The 14250-nt window shown below is 43.3% G+C and overlaps 2 protein-coding genes across 9 annotated transcripts in view; one reads left to right on the forward strand and one right to left on the reverse strand.

Moving 5' to 3' along the window:
• Window positions 1-14250, forward strand: part of STX3 (syntaxin 3) — a 51791-nt gene that overhangs the window by 16393 nt on the left and 21148 nt on the right. Inside the window, exons 6-12 of one of the 8 annotated variants that reach the window (XR_001360961.1) lie at window positions 149-222; window positions 419-553; window positions 2002-2112; window positions 2226-2336; window positions 8754-8836; window positions 9860-10218; window positions 10270-10904. Coding sequence is in view for 7 of the 8 variants with exons in the window: in XM_014534945.1 (XP_014390431.1) it covers window positions 149-222; window positions 419-553; window positions 2002-2112; window positions 2226-2336; window positions 8754-8831 (509 nt within the window). In the remaining variant the exon portion in view is untranslated. Of the gene's footprint in view, window positions 1-148; window positions 223-418; window positions 554-2001; window positions 2113-2225; window positions 2337-3551; window positions 3666-5167; window positions 8065-8753; window positions 8837-9859; window positions 10905-14250 lie in introns of those variants that run through there. The other 7 variants (XM_014534945.1, XM_014534939.1, XM_014534942.1 and 4 more) reach the window with 7 other exon arrangements.
• The window catches only part of MRPL16 (mitochondrial ribosomal protein L16), a 4923-nt gene continuing 2396 nt past the window's right edge, over window positions 11724-14250 (reverse strand). The window contains exons 3-4 of the mRNA XM_005860445.2: window positions 13420-13568; window positions 11724-12385 (exon numbers count right to left, since the gene is read on the reverse strand). Coding sequence (XP_005860507.1) covers window positions 11900-12385; window positions 13420-13568 — 635 coding nt within the window. The 3' untranslated portion in view covers window positions 11724-11899. The remainder of the gene's footprint in view (window positions 12386-13419; window positions 13569-14250) is intronic.

Below are 14250 nucleotides of genomic sequence, written 5' to 3' on the forward strand. Positions count from 1 at the left end.
ATCGAGGACAGATGAGTCAGGAGAATGTTGGGAGAGTGTTGTAAAGGCCATGGTCTTTATAGTGGAGTTACCATATTCCTAATCTTCAGGGAACTTTTGAAATGGTGTGTTTTGACCTTATATTCGATGCTCTGCTTCTGTTATAAAGCCGGCAAGAAGACCACAGATGAGGAGCTGGAGGAGATGTTGGAGAGTGGAAACCCTGCCATCTTCACTTCTGGGGTGAGTGACTCGGGAGCTGGGGTGTATGCCCCTCCACAGAGGAGGGAGGCCACTGGGGAGCTCCATTCGGGTAGCCAGGGAAGGGTGGGCTGCAGGTGCAGGGAGGCAGGGGATGTGAGGAGCTGGGCAGGAGGGGATGTGAAGGCTGCAGCAGGGGATGGTGGCTGATGGCCTGTCATTGTGCGGCCTCTTGTAGATCATTGACTCTCAGATTTCCAAGCAAGCCCTCAGTGAGATCGAGGGACGGCACAAAGACATCGTGAGGCTGGAGAGCAGCATCAAGGAGCTCCATGACATGTTTATGGACATCGCCATGCTGGTGGAGAATCAGGTAACTGGCCACGGGTATCAGTGTGGGAGGGAGAAGAGGGAAGCTCAGGTACTTCTGAAAATGGTGAGGAAGAGAATATGAGGACCCAGGTGAGGGAGCATCATCAGAATTTGCTTGAAGGAGAAACAGAATTTCAGTATCCCAGGGAAAGGAATGCACACTTGGACCCTGACACATGGCTTCTCGTTCTTTTTAGTACTTTGGCCTCAGTCATTTCTAGTTAATATGGGGTTACAAGTATCTTTCAAGTGCCCAGTTTCCTCTGGACTCAGGTTCTATTTTTATTTGCTTTTTAAAGTTAGAGATAATGGGTTCTTAATGATGATGCCTTAAAACAGTCTCCTGATATAAACGGTTTCACTGGTGAAAAGTTAGATTTAATAGAAGTTTTTATTATTTTTCCATTTTTGTTTTTTATTCTATATTTGTTCTTCCAAAAATGTTGCCACTTTTGGCTCAGAAACAAGAGTAGATGATAAAGTGAATGAAGGAATAGCACAGTATTTACATAAGAACTTGAAACACAAATGGTGCTTAGCTAGACAGCTTGTTCTGTCCCTGGGCACACTTCTCAGGGATGCGAGTCTGTCTCCTGCGTGCAGTGTTAGTTTCACATAGTCAGACACAGCCCAGTGTTGTGGTGTCGTGCCGATATCACTGAACCTACAGCTGCTCGGCCAGCTGGACAGGACTGAGAACTGCTTCCTTTGAAGGACTGCAGAACTGAACTGTAGCCCGAGCACTGCCTGGCTGGCAGTTGACATCAGTTCCCTGCTCAGGGCTCAGTGCCATTCCTCCTCCCAGTCTGGCCTTTGAGACCATGTTGCTAGTCCTTCCATCCCCACTTTTCCTTTTTCTCCCCACACTGCCTTGCCGAGGAGCTGGTTTGAGATCCAAGTGGTGGTAAGTGCCTTTCCCTGTTGACAGACTGTTGTAAAACGATGGGTCGAGTTGAGGGAAGATGTAGGTAGGTGAGGGGAATTCCCATCCTAAGGTGCCCAGAAATTAATTGTAATGAGAGCACTTCTTGTCAGGAAGTAATAGCTGGGAAATAGGTTGGGAATCTTCTTAAGAGATCACTGTCTCTTAGCCACATAGCTTGGGTGAACCCAGTGTGTCACTTAAGGGGCCTGGGAATATCTCTGAGAAAGTACATGTTCCCACCCTCAGATATTTATGGAGTACCTACTGTGTGCCAGGCACCATTCAATGGTATTGAACAAACTTAGTTCAAGCCAAATGAACTTGATTCAGGTCTGAATGACCAGGAAGAGGCCAGGACCCTGGTAATAGGTAAATCAGGGGAAAAGGTGGGCATGTGCCCTCTGAAGGCCACACATCAGGTTTTCTGGATGCTCCCCTTGGCATTGAAGATAATGATGTGGGGATAGGACTGTCTGGGGGAGGGGGGACAGTTATTAAGTGTGACTAGTGTCTGTTCTTTGCAGGGCGAGATGTTAGATAACATAGAGTTGAATGTCATGCACACAGTGGATCACGTGGAGAAGGCACGGGATGAAACTAAAAAAGCCGTGAAATACCAGGGGCAGGCCCGGAAGGTGAGACGCCCGCCGCCTTCAGGGAAGAGTCCATGTTGTGCGCTATCTCTCGCTCTTTCTTTCCTCTCTCTGTCTCTTCTTCTGCTGCCACCACCTCTTGCATCCCGGGAAAGGGAGCCATGATTGACCGTATCGAGAACAACATGGACCAGTCAGTGGGTTTCGTGGAGCGAGCCGTTACCGATACCAAAAAAGCTGTCAAGTATCAGAGTGAAGCTCGGAGGGTGAGCGCCTTAGTCCCAGCTGGTCCTACTTGCCTCTCCTCTCTCCAGTTATCCCCATCTGTGTCCTTGAACCTGTGCCTTCTCTCTCTGTCCTGGCCTCATCCAAACACCTGTGTCAGCCTCTCCTAGAGACTAGCTGTCCTTCCTTCCCGTGCTGTGCCTCTCATGGATCTGGCTCACAGGCTCGCACCCCAGAACCACACTGAAGGCAGTTCTGTAGGGTGGAGCGATTGCCCGGGTGTTGCTCCTGGGCAAATGTTATACTTGACTCCTCTGAAACCTTCTCTTCCACTCAAGCAGCCCAAGATTCCCCCCACCCCCGCCCTTTCTCTACCAGGAAATCAGTGCTGTGCTGATTGTTGTGAACATGGCGTATCTTACGGAGCACCTACTAGTTCTACTTCATAGATGACAGGAGGGTCAGAGACGAATTGGCTTCAGGCCACCTAGTCAGCATAGGAGCTTGGATTCAGATTCAGATCCTAATCATGCTCTTCCCACCACACCATCCTATCTCCCCACCCACTTCCTTCTGGTGCCCCGATGCTGGAGGCCTTCTGGCTTCTCTGCCCATTGACTGGTAGCCAGCTCTGTGGCTTTTGCTTGCTCTTTAGACGTTTCTTTCCTGTTCCTCCTGGGCTCTGATATTTTTGTTCTTCAGTTCCTTGTTTTCTCACTTCACCTGTTGCTTGCGCAGGGATTTGGGAAGCTGGGGCGTTACTTTACATGATGAATCCAGGCTGGTTCACAATAGGACCATACTCTTGCTTTTGGATGTCCAGTCACTGGGGCTGTCAGGTGGGTGTGTGCTTTAGGGAGGAGATGGACAGAGTTTGACATTAGGACTGTGTCAAAAATATCGTTGCACCCCCTTTGGAAAATAAAAGATGAATCACTTTATATCTTGGCCTATTGCTGCGTGGCGACTCCATGATAGTTGCTCTTATGTCTGTCCACATGGGCAGGACAGCATTGTGAGCTGAGAGCTGATAGAAACTCTGTGTTTCCATCTAGAATATATAGCTAGCCAAGAAGTAATCTGATAAGTATAAAATATCCTAATGGAATGTCTTCATATAGGCTGTAGGCTTTTTTATTTGAATTGCTAAGATGCTTTCGATGTTGAGGTGAGAGGGGTTGGGTTTTAGATGAATTATTATTGCTTTTGGCTGTGTGTAATAATGCCTTGTTTTTGTTTCTCTTATCCCTCTCCAGAAGTTGATAATTATCATTGTGGTAGTAGTTGTGTTGCTGGGCATTTTAGCATTGGTTATTGGACTTTCCGTTGGGCTGAAATAAGGGCGGCCCAAGAGGCTGCTGCACTGAAATGTAAGTAAATGGAAGGTTCTCGGGACTCTTTTTTGACTTCCTCTTGACAAATTAGCCTGGGATTTTAAATCCTGCTTCTTCCGCCTTGTGATTGTCCTTGGACTTGCTAAAACTTTCAGTTGTCTGTACATTCTGTCATCTCTTTAAAATTCTGTTCTTGGGTTCTGGCTGCAGTCGGTGGGTTGGGTCTCCTGGTTGTCCCTACTCTTTGCCTGTTAATGTTTCACTGCCATTCCTGGTCTCTCTGAGCACTTCATTCCCACTCCTCTTACCCAGCAAGCATGCTCCTGTGCTGGGTACAGTCTGTGTTCTGGATCTGGGCTTTGTCTTCTGAATTCTTACTGGATTTCATGGATGTTGGGCTTTGCTTTTTCATCTTCTTTTTAGTGTAAATGAAGTTTTGAATTGGGAATGGTGTCTGTAGGGGTTTGTTTGTGGCTGACTGTTTGGATCGTGAATGATTTAGTAGTTAACATTTTTGAATGTTGAATTGTGCCAGACAATGTACTGAACACCATATACACATAACACTGACTCCTCACAACACCCTATGAGATAGGTGCTATTATTATCCACATTTTACAGGCGAAGACACTTCGGCTTAAAGAGAAAAATAATACAACCAAGTTTGAACATACAGCTAATAGTGGACCTATGGGAGTCCTTATTGACATCTTAGTTTCTCTTTGTACAACAAGGTAGCTATTTATCATTGTCTACAAAGTCTAGAGAACCCTAGTTGATAGTGACTTTAAAATATAGCCTATTAATTTCTTTTAAAATCTGGTAAAAAGAATAAGGCTCACCCCTGAATCAAGGTTTCATGTATATAGTGGTAGCATGATAGGAATGATCTAGTTATTGGGAATGTTAAAACTTAAAACTCTTAAGTCAGTGACTTCTTGAATATTACTTTCCTGAATAAAATATAGTATTTTTTAAAAAATATATTTTTATTGATTTCAGAGAGGAAGGGAGAGGGAGAGAGAGATAGAAACATCAATGATGAGAGAGAATCATTGATTGGCAGCCTCCTGCATGCCCCCTTCTGGGGATCAAGCCTTGCAAGCCAGGTATGTGCCCTTGACCAGAATCGAACCTGGGACCCTTCAGTCCACAGGCCGATGCTCTATCCACTGAGCCAAACCAGCTAGGGCAAAATATAGTATTTTTGTTTAAAAACTATAAAATGCAGAAAAGGTGAACAGAATTAACATTTAATATTGTTGAAAGCCTTGTGGCATGTTTACACATTCAGATATAGTTTTACATGGTTCTGACTATATTACCTATCATTTTGTACCCAGTTACAAAATTGTAAGCATCATTCCACTAATATCTCTTGTAAATCTGATTTTCAACACAAGATTGTGACTATACTCTTAATTATGTTACATTTCCCCAATGTTGGAGGTTTGTTATTGTTTTGCTATTACTAACATTATGACTAACTTATGTAATAGTTTTCTCATTTCTATTTTCCCTATATTATAAATTCATAGAAGTTGGGTTCCTGAGGTAATAGAAGTATTTTTAAGACTTGATACATACTACCATTTTGATATCCAGAGGCAATCCTTCACTTTATATTTCTTGCCTCCTCCTTCCATGTAACTAAAGGGTCTGAAAGTCAGATTGTTATAGCTCTAAACATTCGCCTTCCTCCGGAGAGAGAATCAGCAGTGAAGTGAGCAACATCTAAGTAATTAATTGACCCCCCCCCCCAATTTGGAGTCTAGCCATTGTTTCTGTTTGCTTTTAAAGTTCAAGTTTTGCTCTCTTAACTGTATCACTGGAAAGGATGTTAAAACTAAGCAAAGGCATATATTTCCATATCCTTGGATGAAAGATGTCTTGCAAATTCATATTGCCCCTTACCATTCCTAATTCCAGGAATTCAGAATGTAAATGAATCATTTTTAAATGAGACTAATTGATATATTGTTTTTAGTTGATATGCTAAGTTGCTTACTGCAGGGTATTCCATCCGTATTCCCTAATAAAGTCAGGACTGAGCGTTACTAGGCCTCGCCTCTGCCTCCATCTGAGGGAGAGAGTTCTCTGAACAGGAGAGAAGGAAGACAACTTACATTTCTCATTCCTAGTTGTGTGGCAGCTACTCTCCTGTCTAGGAGAAGAATGTCAACCCAATTTTCAGACAGGAAAGTTATTTGAAGCTCAATAAGTTAAGAAACTTGCCCAGGTCCACACAGCTCATAAGGCAGAGTAGCCATAATATAAGCCCTGAGCTTTTCCATATTCTTTTCACTGTGTCTTTCTGCCCTCTGAGAGAAGTGGAGTGTAAGGAGAGTCATAAAGAAGACTGGAGTCCCAGAAAGCTTCTGAAGCATGTGTTTGAAAGGCACTGATGTTGGCTCCACAGTAGAATAGGTGTTTCCAACATGTGATTGTGCCTCCCACTGACAAGTCCTGGGTATGTGACAGCCTGTGTGAAGAATTAGACAAAGGACTAGAGATTTAAAAAACTTTCCCTCTCATCATAGGGCTTTGTTTCTTATACAGTGGGATTTTTCATTTCAGGTCCTGTGTTGGTGTGTCTATTGGATTTCTCAGGTTTAGCATTGACTTTCCCATTATTCTCCCCTTTTCAGGTATTTCTGATCTTTCCTCTCCACCTTCTAGGTTTGTGGCTGATTCTTAATGTTGCCCTTCAACATCATCCTGTGCACTGATCAGCTCCTCCTTCCCCTGCCTCCCTTAGAGCCCGATTCTACTCCAGCCTGGTGTGGCCACCTTGTCTTCAGATGGGAATGGAGTTTGAATGGCCTTCCCGAAAGAGGATGGGACCCATTTCTTTGTTTCCTGTAACCATCCTTGGACCTGACGCAGCAAACCATCTAGCCCTGGAGGAGTCTAATCTACCTGATGCAACCCTGAGTTTTCCTCAAAACCTGCAGTGTCTGAACCAGCCTGGCTTCTCTTTTTTCTCTCTACTGTGTCAAATTTTTGCCTTGCACCTTGGAAAGCCAATTATTCAAAATCTTCCCAAGGTGCTGTATTTCTACCTCATGGACTGTCATTCTTCTCCCAAAAATTGCATTGTATCTTTCCTAGGAGGGTTTCTTTAACAAAGCAAAGGGATTCTTTCCAATAGTAAGGTTTGGACTTGAGTCTTCTACTTGGCAGGTTCCCAGTCCTCACAGTTTGTTGTCCCTGTGTCCTGAAAATATGAGGGATTGGCAGATGTCATTTTGGTCTGAGAGCTGACTTGCTTGAAATTCAGCCTTAAATGAAGCTCTTAGTATATTTAGGTTAGTGGCCAACTTCGGTATTTGTCTGTTGTATTCTCTCATGTTTACTGTAGGTGGCGCCAGTGTGATGCAGTCATCTGAGGTTACCGTTTATGTAGGCTGAGGAGATGGGATATTTGTTTTCATGGCTGAGTCTTGGAAACTGGTTGCCCACTGTTAAGGGTGATGCTTTGTGAAGCCACTGCCTTGAAGCCAAATATTTTTTACTTAAAAAAATGTTTGGCATTTAACATTGAGCCAGGAACAAGGTGCTTGAGTCTTTGGCTCTGGAAATGTTTCAGACTGGTGCCAGCACTCCGTCACTCATTTCATATGTTCCAGGTAAATTTTTATAATTGGCTGATGTATATATCTCTTCATGTGTCTCTCATGAAGTAGGAAGCTAGAAGTGGAGAATATAACCTCAAAAAACAAACAAACACACACACACACACACACCACACCACACCACACCAAAAATAAACAAAACCCAACAACCTTGAGCTAGGCCAAAAATTAGGTAAGAGACATTGCTTACCTGCAAATGAGTCATAGTAGAAGTAGGATCTTTCCATGTCATGGAGAAGCCTGCTGGTTCTGGATGATGACTGGGAGAATCGTAGGTCTTTGGGGTGAGGACTAAGTTGATCTCCATTAAGTTTTTTCTGGTTAGCAGATATGCGGGAAGCTTTGAAACCTTTCACTATCTGCTGCCTAGGCTAGGCTTGCCCCAGAGCAATTGATATCATTTGTGTGACCTCTGGAATGTCCTGTCTCCAGGGCCCAGTCTGTTGGGGGACACCAGGAACTACTGGGTAGCTCTTCCTTCTATCAGGTTAATAAGCTTGACAGGTGCTTTGTCTCCCATAATCTCATCAGTGAGGAAGCAATAGCTGGGAAATTTTCAAGTGTCATGACTGTGCTGGCCCAGTTTTGAGCCTCTTAGATTCCCTGCTGGTCTCTGCCAGTCTGTCTGATTTATACTTCAGCATTGATTTTAATGCTTTCTAGGGCAGGGCGAGCACCCTCATCCAGGCACTGCCCATTGGCTTCCTTTGTAAAAGCTATTTCCAGTCATCGTCCAGCACTCAGACAGAGCCAAGGGGATGCCTCTTGCCCATGGCTATGAAGTTGAAGTGGACTGGCTCTAACAGCAAGGCCAGACAAGCTCTAATCACAGGCTTTTGCTCTCCTGAGATTGAGGTCTGGGCTTATAGTTTGGAATACAATATAAGTGAAGGTTTTTGTTGTTGTTTGTATTTTTTAAAAAGTACACATGATTATTTTATTGCTATTTAAAAATAAATGACTTTATATTGATTGTGAAACCAGTTGTCTCCATTTGTCTGCAAAATACTTAGTGATTGGGCGCCACCATGTGGTGAGCTTAGGCTTTGGAATGGGGTATAAATATTTTTTAAACATGTGCTGAGTGAGATGGATCCGAAGTTCTAATTTTTGAAAATGTTTCAACTCTCAAAGAGTGCAATGTAATTGTATTTGAGTTTCAGAGTTGAGGTGCTCCCCCCAAAGAGTTTGGCCCACTCATTGAGTGTAGTGGCTCTAGGAGGAAATGGGGTAAATCAGTGTGATGGTACCTAGCTGGCAGCACATACTACTAGTGAACAGCTATCCTCCAAGATAGCTGTTGACTGAATTTGGAATCTCTCACTTAGAAGGAACATTCCTACACTCTGGGTTCTGGAAGCCAGATCCATCTCCCCTTTTCTTCATATCCCCTTACATGTCCTGATCCACGTTGTCTACCTTCCATGGGAACTCTGTCTGCACAGTGATGTTTCTCATGTGCTTTTTCTCTCTTCGTCTGGATGAGCAGAAGAAGATCATGATCATGATCTGCTGTATCATCCTTGCGATCATCTTAGCTTCTACCATTGGGGGCATATTTGCCTGAAAAAGGTGAGCCATCTGTGGGGAGGGTCAGGTCTGCTTTCACTTACTGAAATGGGTGTGTCCTGGGGGCATTCATTGTTTGTCACCAAAGTCTGGGTGGGATTAGGTGTTAGAATAGATGAAGGTTGGAGAAAGCTAATGAGAGAGATGCTTCATAGTGAGAAAAGTGAGTGAGGGATGCATTGGTAGTAGGTAGATAGGGAGACAAAGGTGGCAATCTGGTCTGGTAGAAGAATGCTTTCTCTAAGGGTGTTGGTCTACTGCAGTGGTCGGCAAACTCATTAGTCAACAGAGCCAAATATCAACAGTACAACAACTGAAATTTCTTTTGAGAGCCAAATTTTTTAAACTTAAACTATATAGGTAGGTACATTGTTATTAACTTAATTAGGGTACTCCTAAGGCTTAGGAAGAGCCACACTCAAGGGGCAAAAGAGCTGCATGTGGCTCGGGAGCCGAAGTTTGCCGACCACGGATCTAGGCTTTAACACCAGAGAAATGATATTCAGAACCTTTCACCAGGCATATGTATATATGACATACTAGTATATTGGTCATAAAAATACCTGCATGTATATTTCCATCATAAGTATCCTAATATATAAAAAGCCAGGGGTCGTCATGACCGAAATAACCAGCCACGAAGTTTCAATCGCACTGTACGTGCACGCCCTCACATGGTATTTTGTGGAAGAGCCACACTCAAGGGGCCAAAGAGCCGCATGTGGCTCGCGAGCCGTGGTTTGCCGACCACTGGTCTACTGCAGCAAAATGTGGGCCTTGCCATCTAGGGATGGCCAAAGGATAAAGAATCAGTTCTTGTATTAGAAGCACCTTAAACTCTTTGGAAAAGGGCCACATAGTAAACCTCATGTAAATAAATTTTCTCCTTTACAAGGTTAGGACATATTAATGTAGCCTTGTGAGTAGCCCATTACCCCTGCAGAAAAGGGATTTGTGATCCTGACCTTGAACAACTTGCTGTATAATCTTTGACTTTCCCCCTCCACTTTCTATTATCTCCTTCAGCCCTCACAGGTGGATCCTCGACTGGCATTTTTAATCCTCCGTCCACCTCTGTGGTGCCATCACTTCTCACTAAAGATTCCTCAACAGTGACTCCTCTTTCCATTATGAAACCTCTTATAACACAGGGCATCAGTCAAACACCTACTGAAAGTTATGCAAAGGGAGACATTATGACCATACAGAGTTGGGCAGCGGGCAGTGGTGAAGGAACAGGGAGTACAGAAATACGTAGCTGGTTTGAAGCAACCGACTGCAGGGTAACAGGCACCTCTTCAGGAAATAAAAGCAGATATTGTAGCACACCCAGTTCATCAGGATCAGTTGATCAGGTTTGGGCACTTGTTACTTCTGCTCTTCAGGTTCTTCTAAGTCTCGCCTTTGACCAACCCTACATCTGCTTCCTTCTTCAGGGCCCTCTAGTCTTTAAAGTGAAGTGCCTAATGATAGGCACCAGGCATGTCTTGTTCACTGCTGTCCTCAGCGTTAGCATAGTGCCTGCCACTTAGAGGTGCTCCACTATCTGTTGACTTAATTACCTGTAACTAAACTCTGCTTTCTATTCGTAAGTCTTTGGATTTCACTCTTAAACCCTTTAAGCCACCAATGGAAAATGGTTTGTTAGTATCAGAGGCTGCATAAAATGCCTGGAATGGGTTGATGTACTTATGTAAAAACAAAACAGGATCCCCCTTACAACTTATACTGTAAAGTCCTTTCCCTATGGATGGTGGAGCCATCAACAGTCTCTCACCCTGCTAAGATGGTTGGTCCCAGGGTTGTGGTTTAATAACTGAACATGGATCCAAATCAAAACAGGTTTATACTTTGGTTGAACTCCTAAGTCATCAATAGTGTGCTCTATGAATCCTAAAGAAGGAGATGAAGATGTTAGGTCAGAAAGGTGAAGTGTGGCTATCACTCACTTCCTTCTTACCCAATCCACATTGCTAACTGAAACTGTACAGCAATGTGTGTACAAGAAACTGTTCCAAACACTGTCCCCAATTCAAGGTTCACATTTGTTCTATGCAATTTAGTGATATTTCAAGTGATTAAAAATACATTAAAAATAGCATACAACTTTTAAGGACCATTCAACTGTTTACGTAAATTTGTACTTTCGAAAGTAAATTATTTTCTTTGTGGGAGATGTCAACTTTTTAAGAAAGTGGGATAAAAATATTTGACATTTTATTCTACCCACTTTCAAAAGCAAATGATTTAATGTTCCTATCAATTTGTATTTCCTTTAGCATGAAGAATGGATAGAGAATTGCTGGCTAGTCCTGAAAAACAGATTAATCTTGGCAAATGCAAATAGGAAGCTGGAACCATGGGGCCCTCATTTATACAGCAATAACTATTCAAGTCCTGTTGGCACACTGCACTGTACTAGAACCCACAGGGATACAAAGATAGAGCCAGATACTCTTCCTCCTTAAACAGTTTCAGACCTAGGAAAGGCCACACAATTCTAACTTTTGTTTTTCAGTTCCTTTTGCTAAAAGGCAAGAGTGTGTTCCCAGTACCTGCCCCCAACCCCCAAGATTGAGAGAAGATGGGTAGCTGGGCATGAGTAAATATTTGTTGAATTAACCCATACACTGTCATTTTATTTCTTTGCTTTTTAAAAAATGTTAGTTTATATTTGTAACTAGTAAAAGGTCTTAGAAACTAGCTCCTGAAGTGTGTACATATAAAAGGAAGTACAGATACTAAGTCTGACTTGCATCAGAGGTGGGAGATGCAAACACCTGCTTTAGTCCTGAAGATGTTCACCACATGGCCAGGGAGGACCAGAGCTCCCAAGTCCATCAGGCCTCTTTCTTAATCATTTAAGGGATTAAGAGTGACCAATGAGAAGTTATAACCAGAGGTGATACTGAAACTTTATTTAATATAAATATAATGCACTTTCATCTATAGCACTCGTATGCGGCTCCTTGGTTATGATATCAGAGCTACCCAGACTTTCAAGGTAACTGAGGGGCACAAATATGTAGATTCCTTCTCTCTGTACATTTATTTCTCATATTCTCACTACACACGTTCAGGCAGGTAGAATTTGCCCCAGTATCGCCCCTTCTGGGTCAGGTCATATGGGCTCAGTACTTTCCGTATCCCTAGCATGTTGGCAGTGGCTATGCGCTCAAAGGTCCAGGGGTTTTGGTTGTTACGCTCTCGTTCCTCTTGAGCTTTCCGCATCTTCTCTAGGGTTTCACGGCTCACAGCCTTTGCTGGGAAGGGCAATTTGTGGGCAACCTGGTTGAGGAAACCTTGTACCTCTTTGAATTCACAGCGTCCACCCATCTCTACTATGAGGCGGCCAGTCTTCACAGGAGTCACATAGTGGTCAATGGCGCCTTTGCCGCCCCCCATACGCTGTCCCATACCCTTGCGGGTGATAGGCTTGAAAGGGGCTGGTACTCGCCATAAAGCAAACATGTTCTTGGGGTCCATAGAGCGGTTGATTGTCAGGCGCATCATTTCAAAATGGCCCCAGTGGAGGTAACCACCACCCAGTGCCTAAAAGTGAATGGGAGAATTAGAAGCACATGGGGATTTAGATATCTTAGATGGGCTCTATTCTTATGTCTTCTTTTATAGCAACTGTGGCTTCAACATACAAATGAAAATAAGAGTTATAATAAGTACCATGGAAAGCCTAGGACTGAGTAAGAAATGAGAACAAGGGCCCACTTCAATGGGTAGCCAGGAAAGGCTTCTTTGAGGAGGTGACATTTAAAACTGAGTGAGGCCATAACAGTAAGAACTAACCAAAGGAAAAAAAGACAAGTATTCCAGGCAGAGAATGGTGTAGGTCAGTGGTTGGCAAACTGTGGCTCGTGAGCCACATGCGGCTCTTTGGCCCCTTGAGTGTGGCTCTTCCACAAAATACCACGTGCGGGTGCGCATGTACAGTGCGATTGAAACTTCATGGCCCATGCACAGAAGTCAGTATTTTGTGGAAGAGCCACACTCAAGGGGCCAAAGAGCCGCATATGGCTCGAGATCCGCAGTTTGCCGACCACTGGTGTAGGTGAAGGTTTGGAGTGTGAGAAGCCAGAGAGGCTGGAGTAGTGAGGAATGGGCAGGCGAGAGTGGACAGGAGGGTCTGAGAGGTAGTCAGGCAGGGGCTGATCTTGGGGTTGTGGGAAGAGGACTTTAAAACATCGCTTTGGCTGCCTGATGGGAAATAAAGACTAGTTCACATCCTTTTTGCTGCTACTGACATCAAGTCTTCATGGAAGCTACTCAGTAAGTAAGGAAACAGCTGTCTCACATCCTAAATAGTGGATAGTTTTATTTTTCCAGAGGCCTGCAAAGATCTCATGATTATGGGATAAATTAGGTAGCCTCTTTCCCCCCCTGCTTTTACATTATTTTCACTCTACATTAAAAAAAATAATAATAATTCAAATATTTACTGGGTGTTGCACATCAGTTTAAAGAACAACTGGTGGCAATTTTAATAAAACCTGTGAAGGAAGAGACTCAAAGAGTATGAGATTATGTTAATCCCTGGCTTCCACCCTAGAGCTGCTTGCCGCTGAACTCACCAAGATTGCAAAATTGCCTTCTGTGAACTCAGTATCTTCAGTTGAAGGTCCCCGTATGTCACGCAAGTTTTTAGGTTCTCTTCGCACTTTTGGCACAAGTGGCATCCTTTCAACAAATCTAAGCTTGGGCCTTTCAGGAATGGAAACATCTAAAAGGAACATGGATAATTAAGAATAAGTGATATTACACATCTCAAAAGATTAATTTTCTTTCTAGAAAAATTTGAAGCAATCAGGTGAAAGTCTTAAATAAAAGTTACTTTGGAATAATAGTTCTAAAGTATGTTAGGTTTTTCTTGTGGATGCTTTTATTATTGGAACCCTTTGGCTATGACAATGATCAATGTGAATGTTGTTAAACTTCTGAAGGTAGCAAAGTTTTAGCCTTCAAACCAAAATGCATTCATTAATTGCCTATTCCAGTGATGGCAAACCTATGACACGCGTGTCAGAGGTGACACTCGAACTCATTTTTTTGGTTGATTTTTTGTTAAATGGCATTTAAATATATAAAATAAATATCAAAAATATAAATCTTTGTTTTACTATGGTTGCAAATATAAAAAAATTTCTATATGTGACACGGCACCAGAGTTAAGTTAGGGTTTTTCAAAATGCTGACACGCCGAGCTCAAAAGGTTCGCCATCACTGGCCTATTCTGTGCCTAACACTCTAAAAGGGACCGTTTGAGACAGTATAGCAGTGGTTCTCAACCTTGGCTGCACATTAGAATCACCTGGGAGTCTTTTTAAAATCCTGATTTCTGGGCCTCATCCTCCGGAAATTCTGTTTCTTTGCTATGGGGTGGGGCCACAACATTAGTAACAAAG

The sequence above is a fragment of the Myotis brandtii genome, unplaced genomic scaffold (genome assembly GCF_000412655.1).
Source record: "Myotis brandtii unplaced genomic scaffold, ASM41265v1 scaffold1341, whole genome shotgun sequence".
Classification (NCBI taxonomy): Eukaryota; Metazoa; Chordata; class Mammalia; order Chiroptera; family Vespertilionidae; genus Myotis; species Myotis brandtii.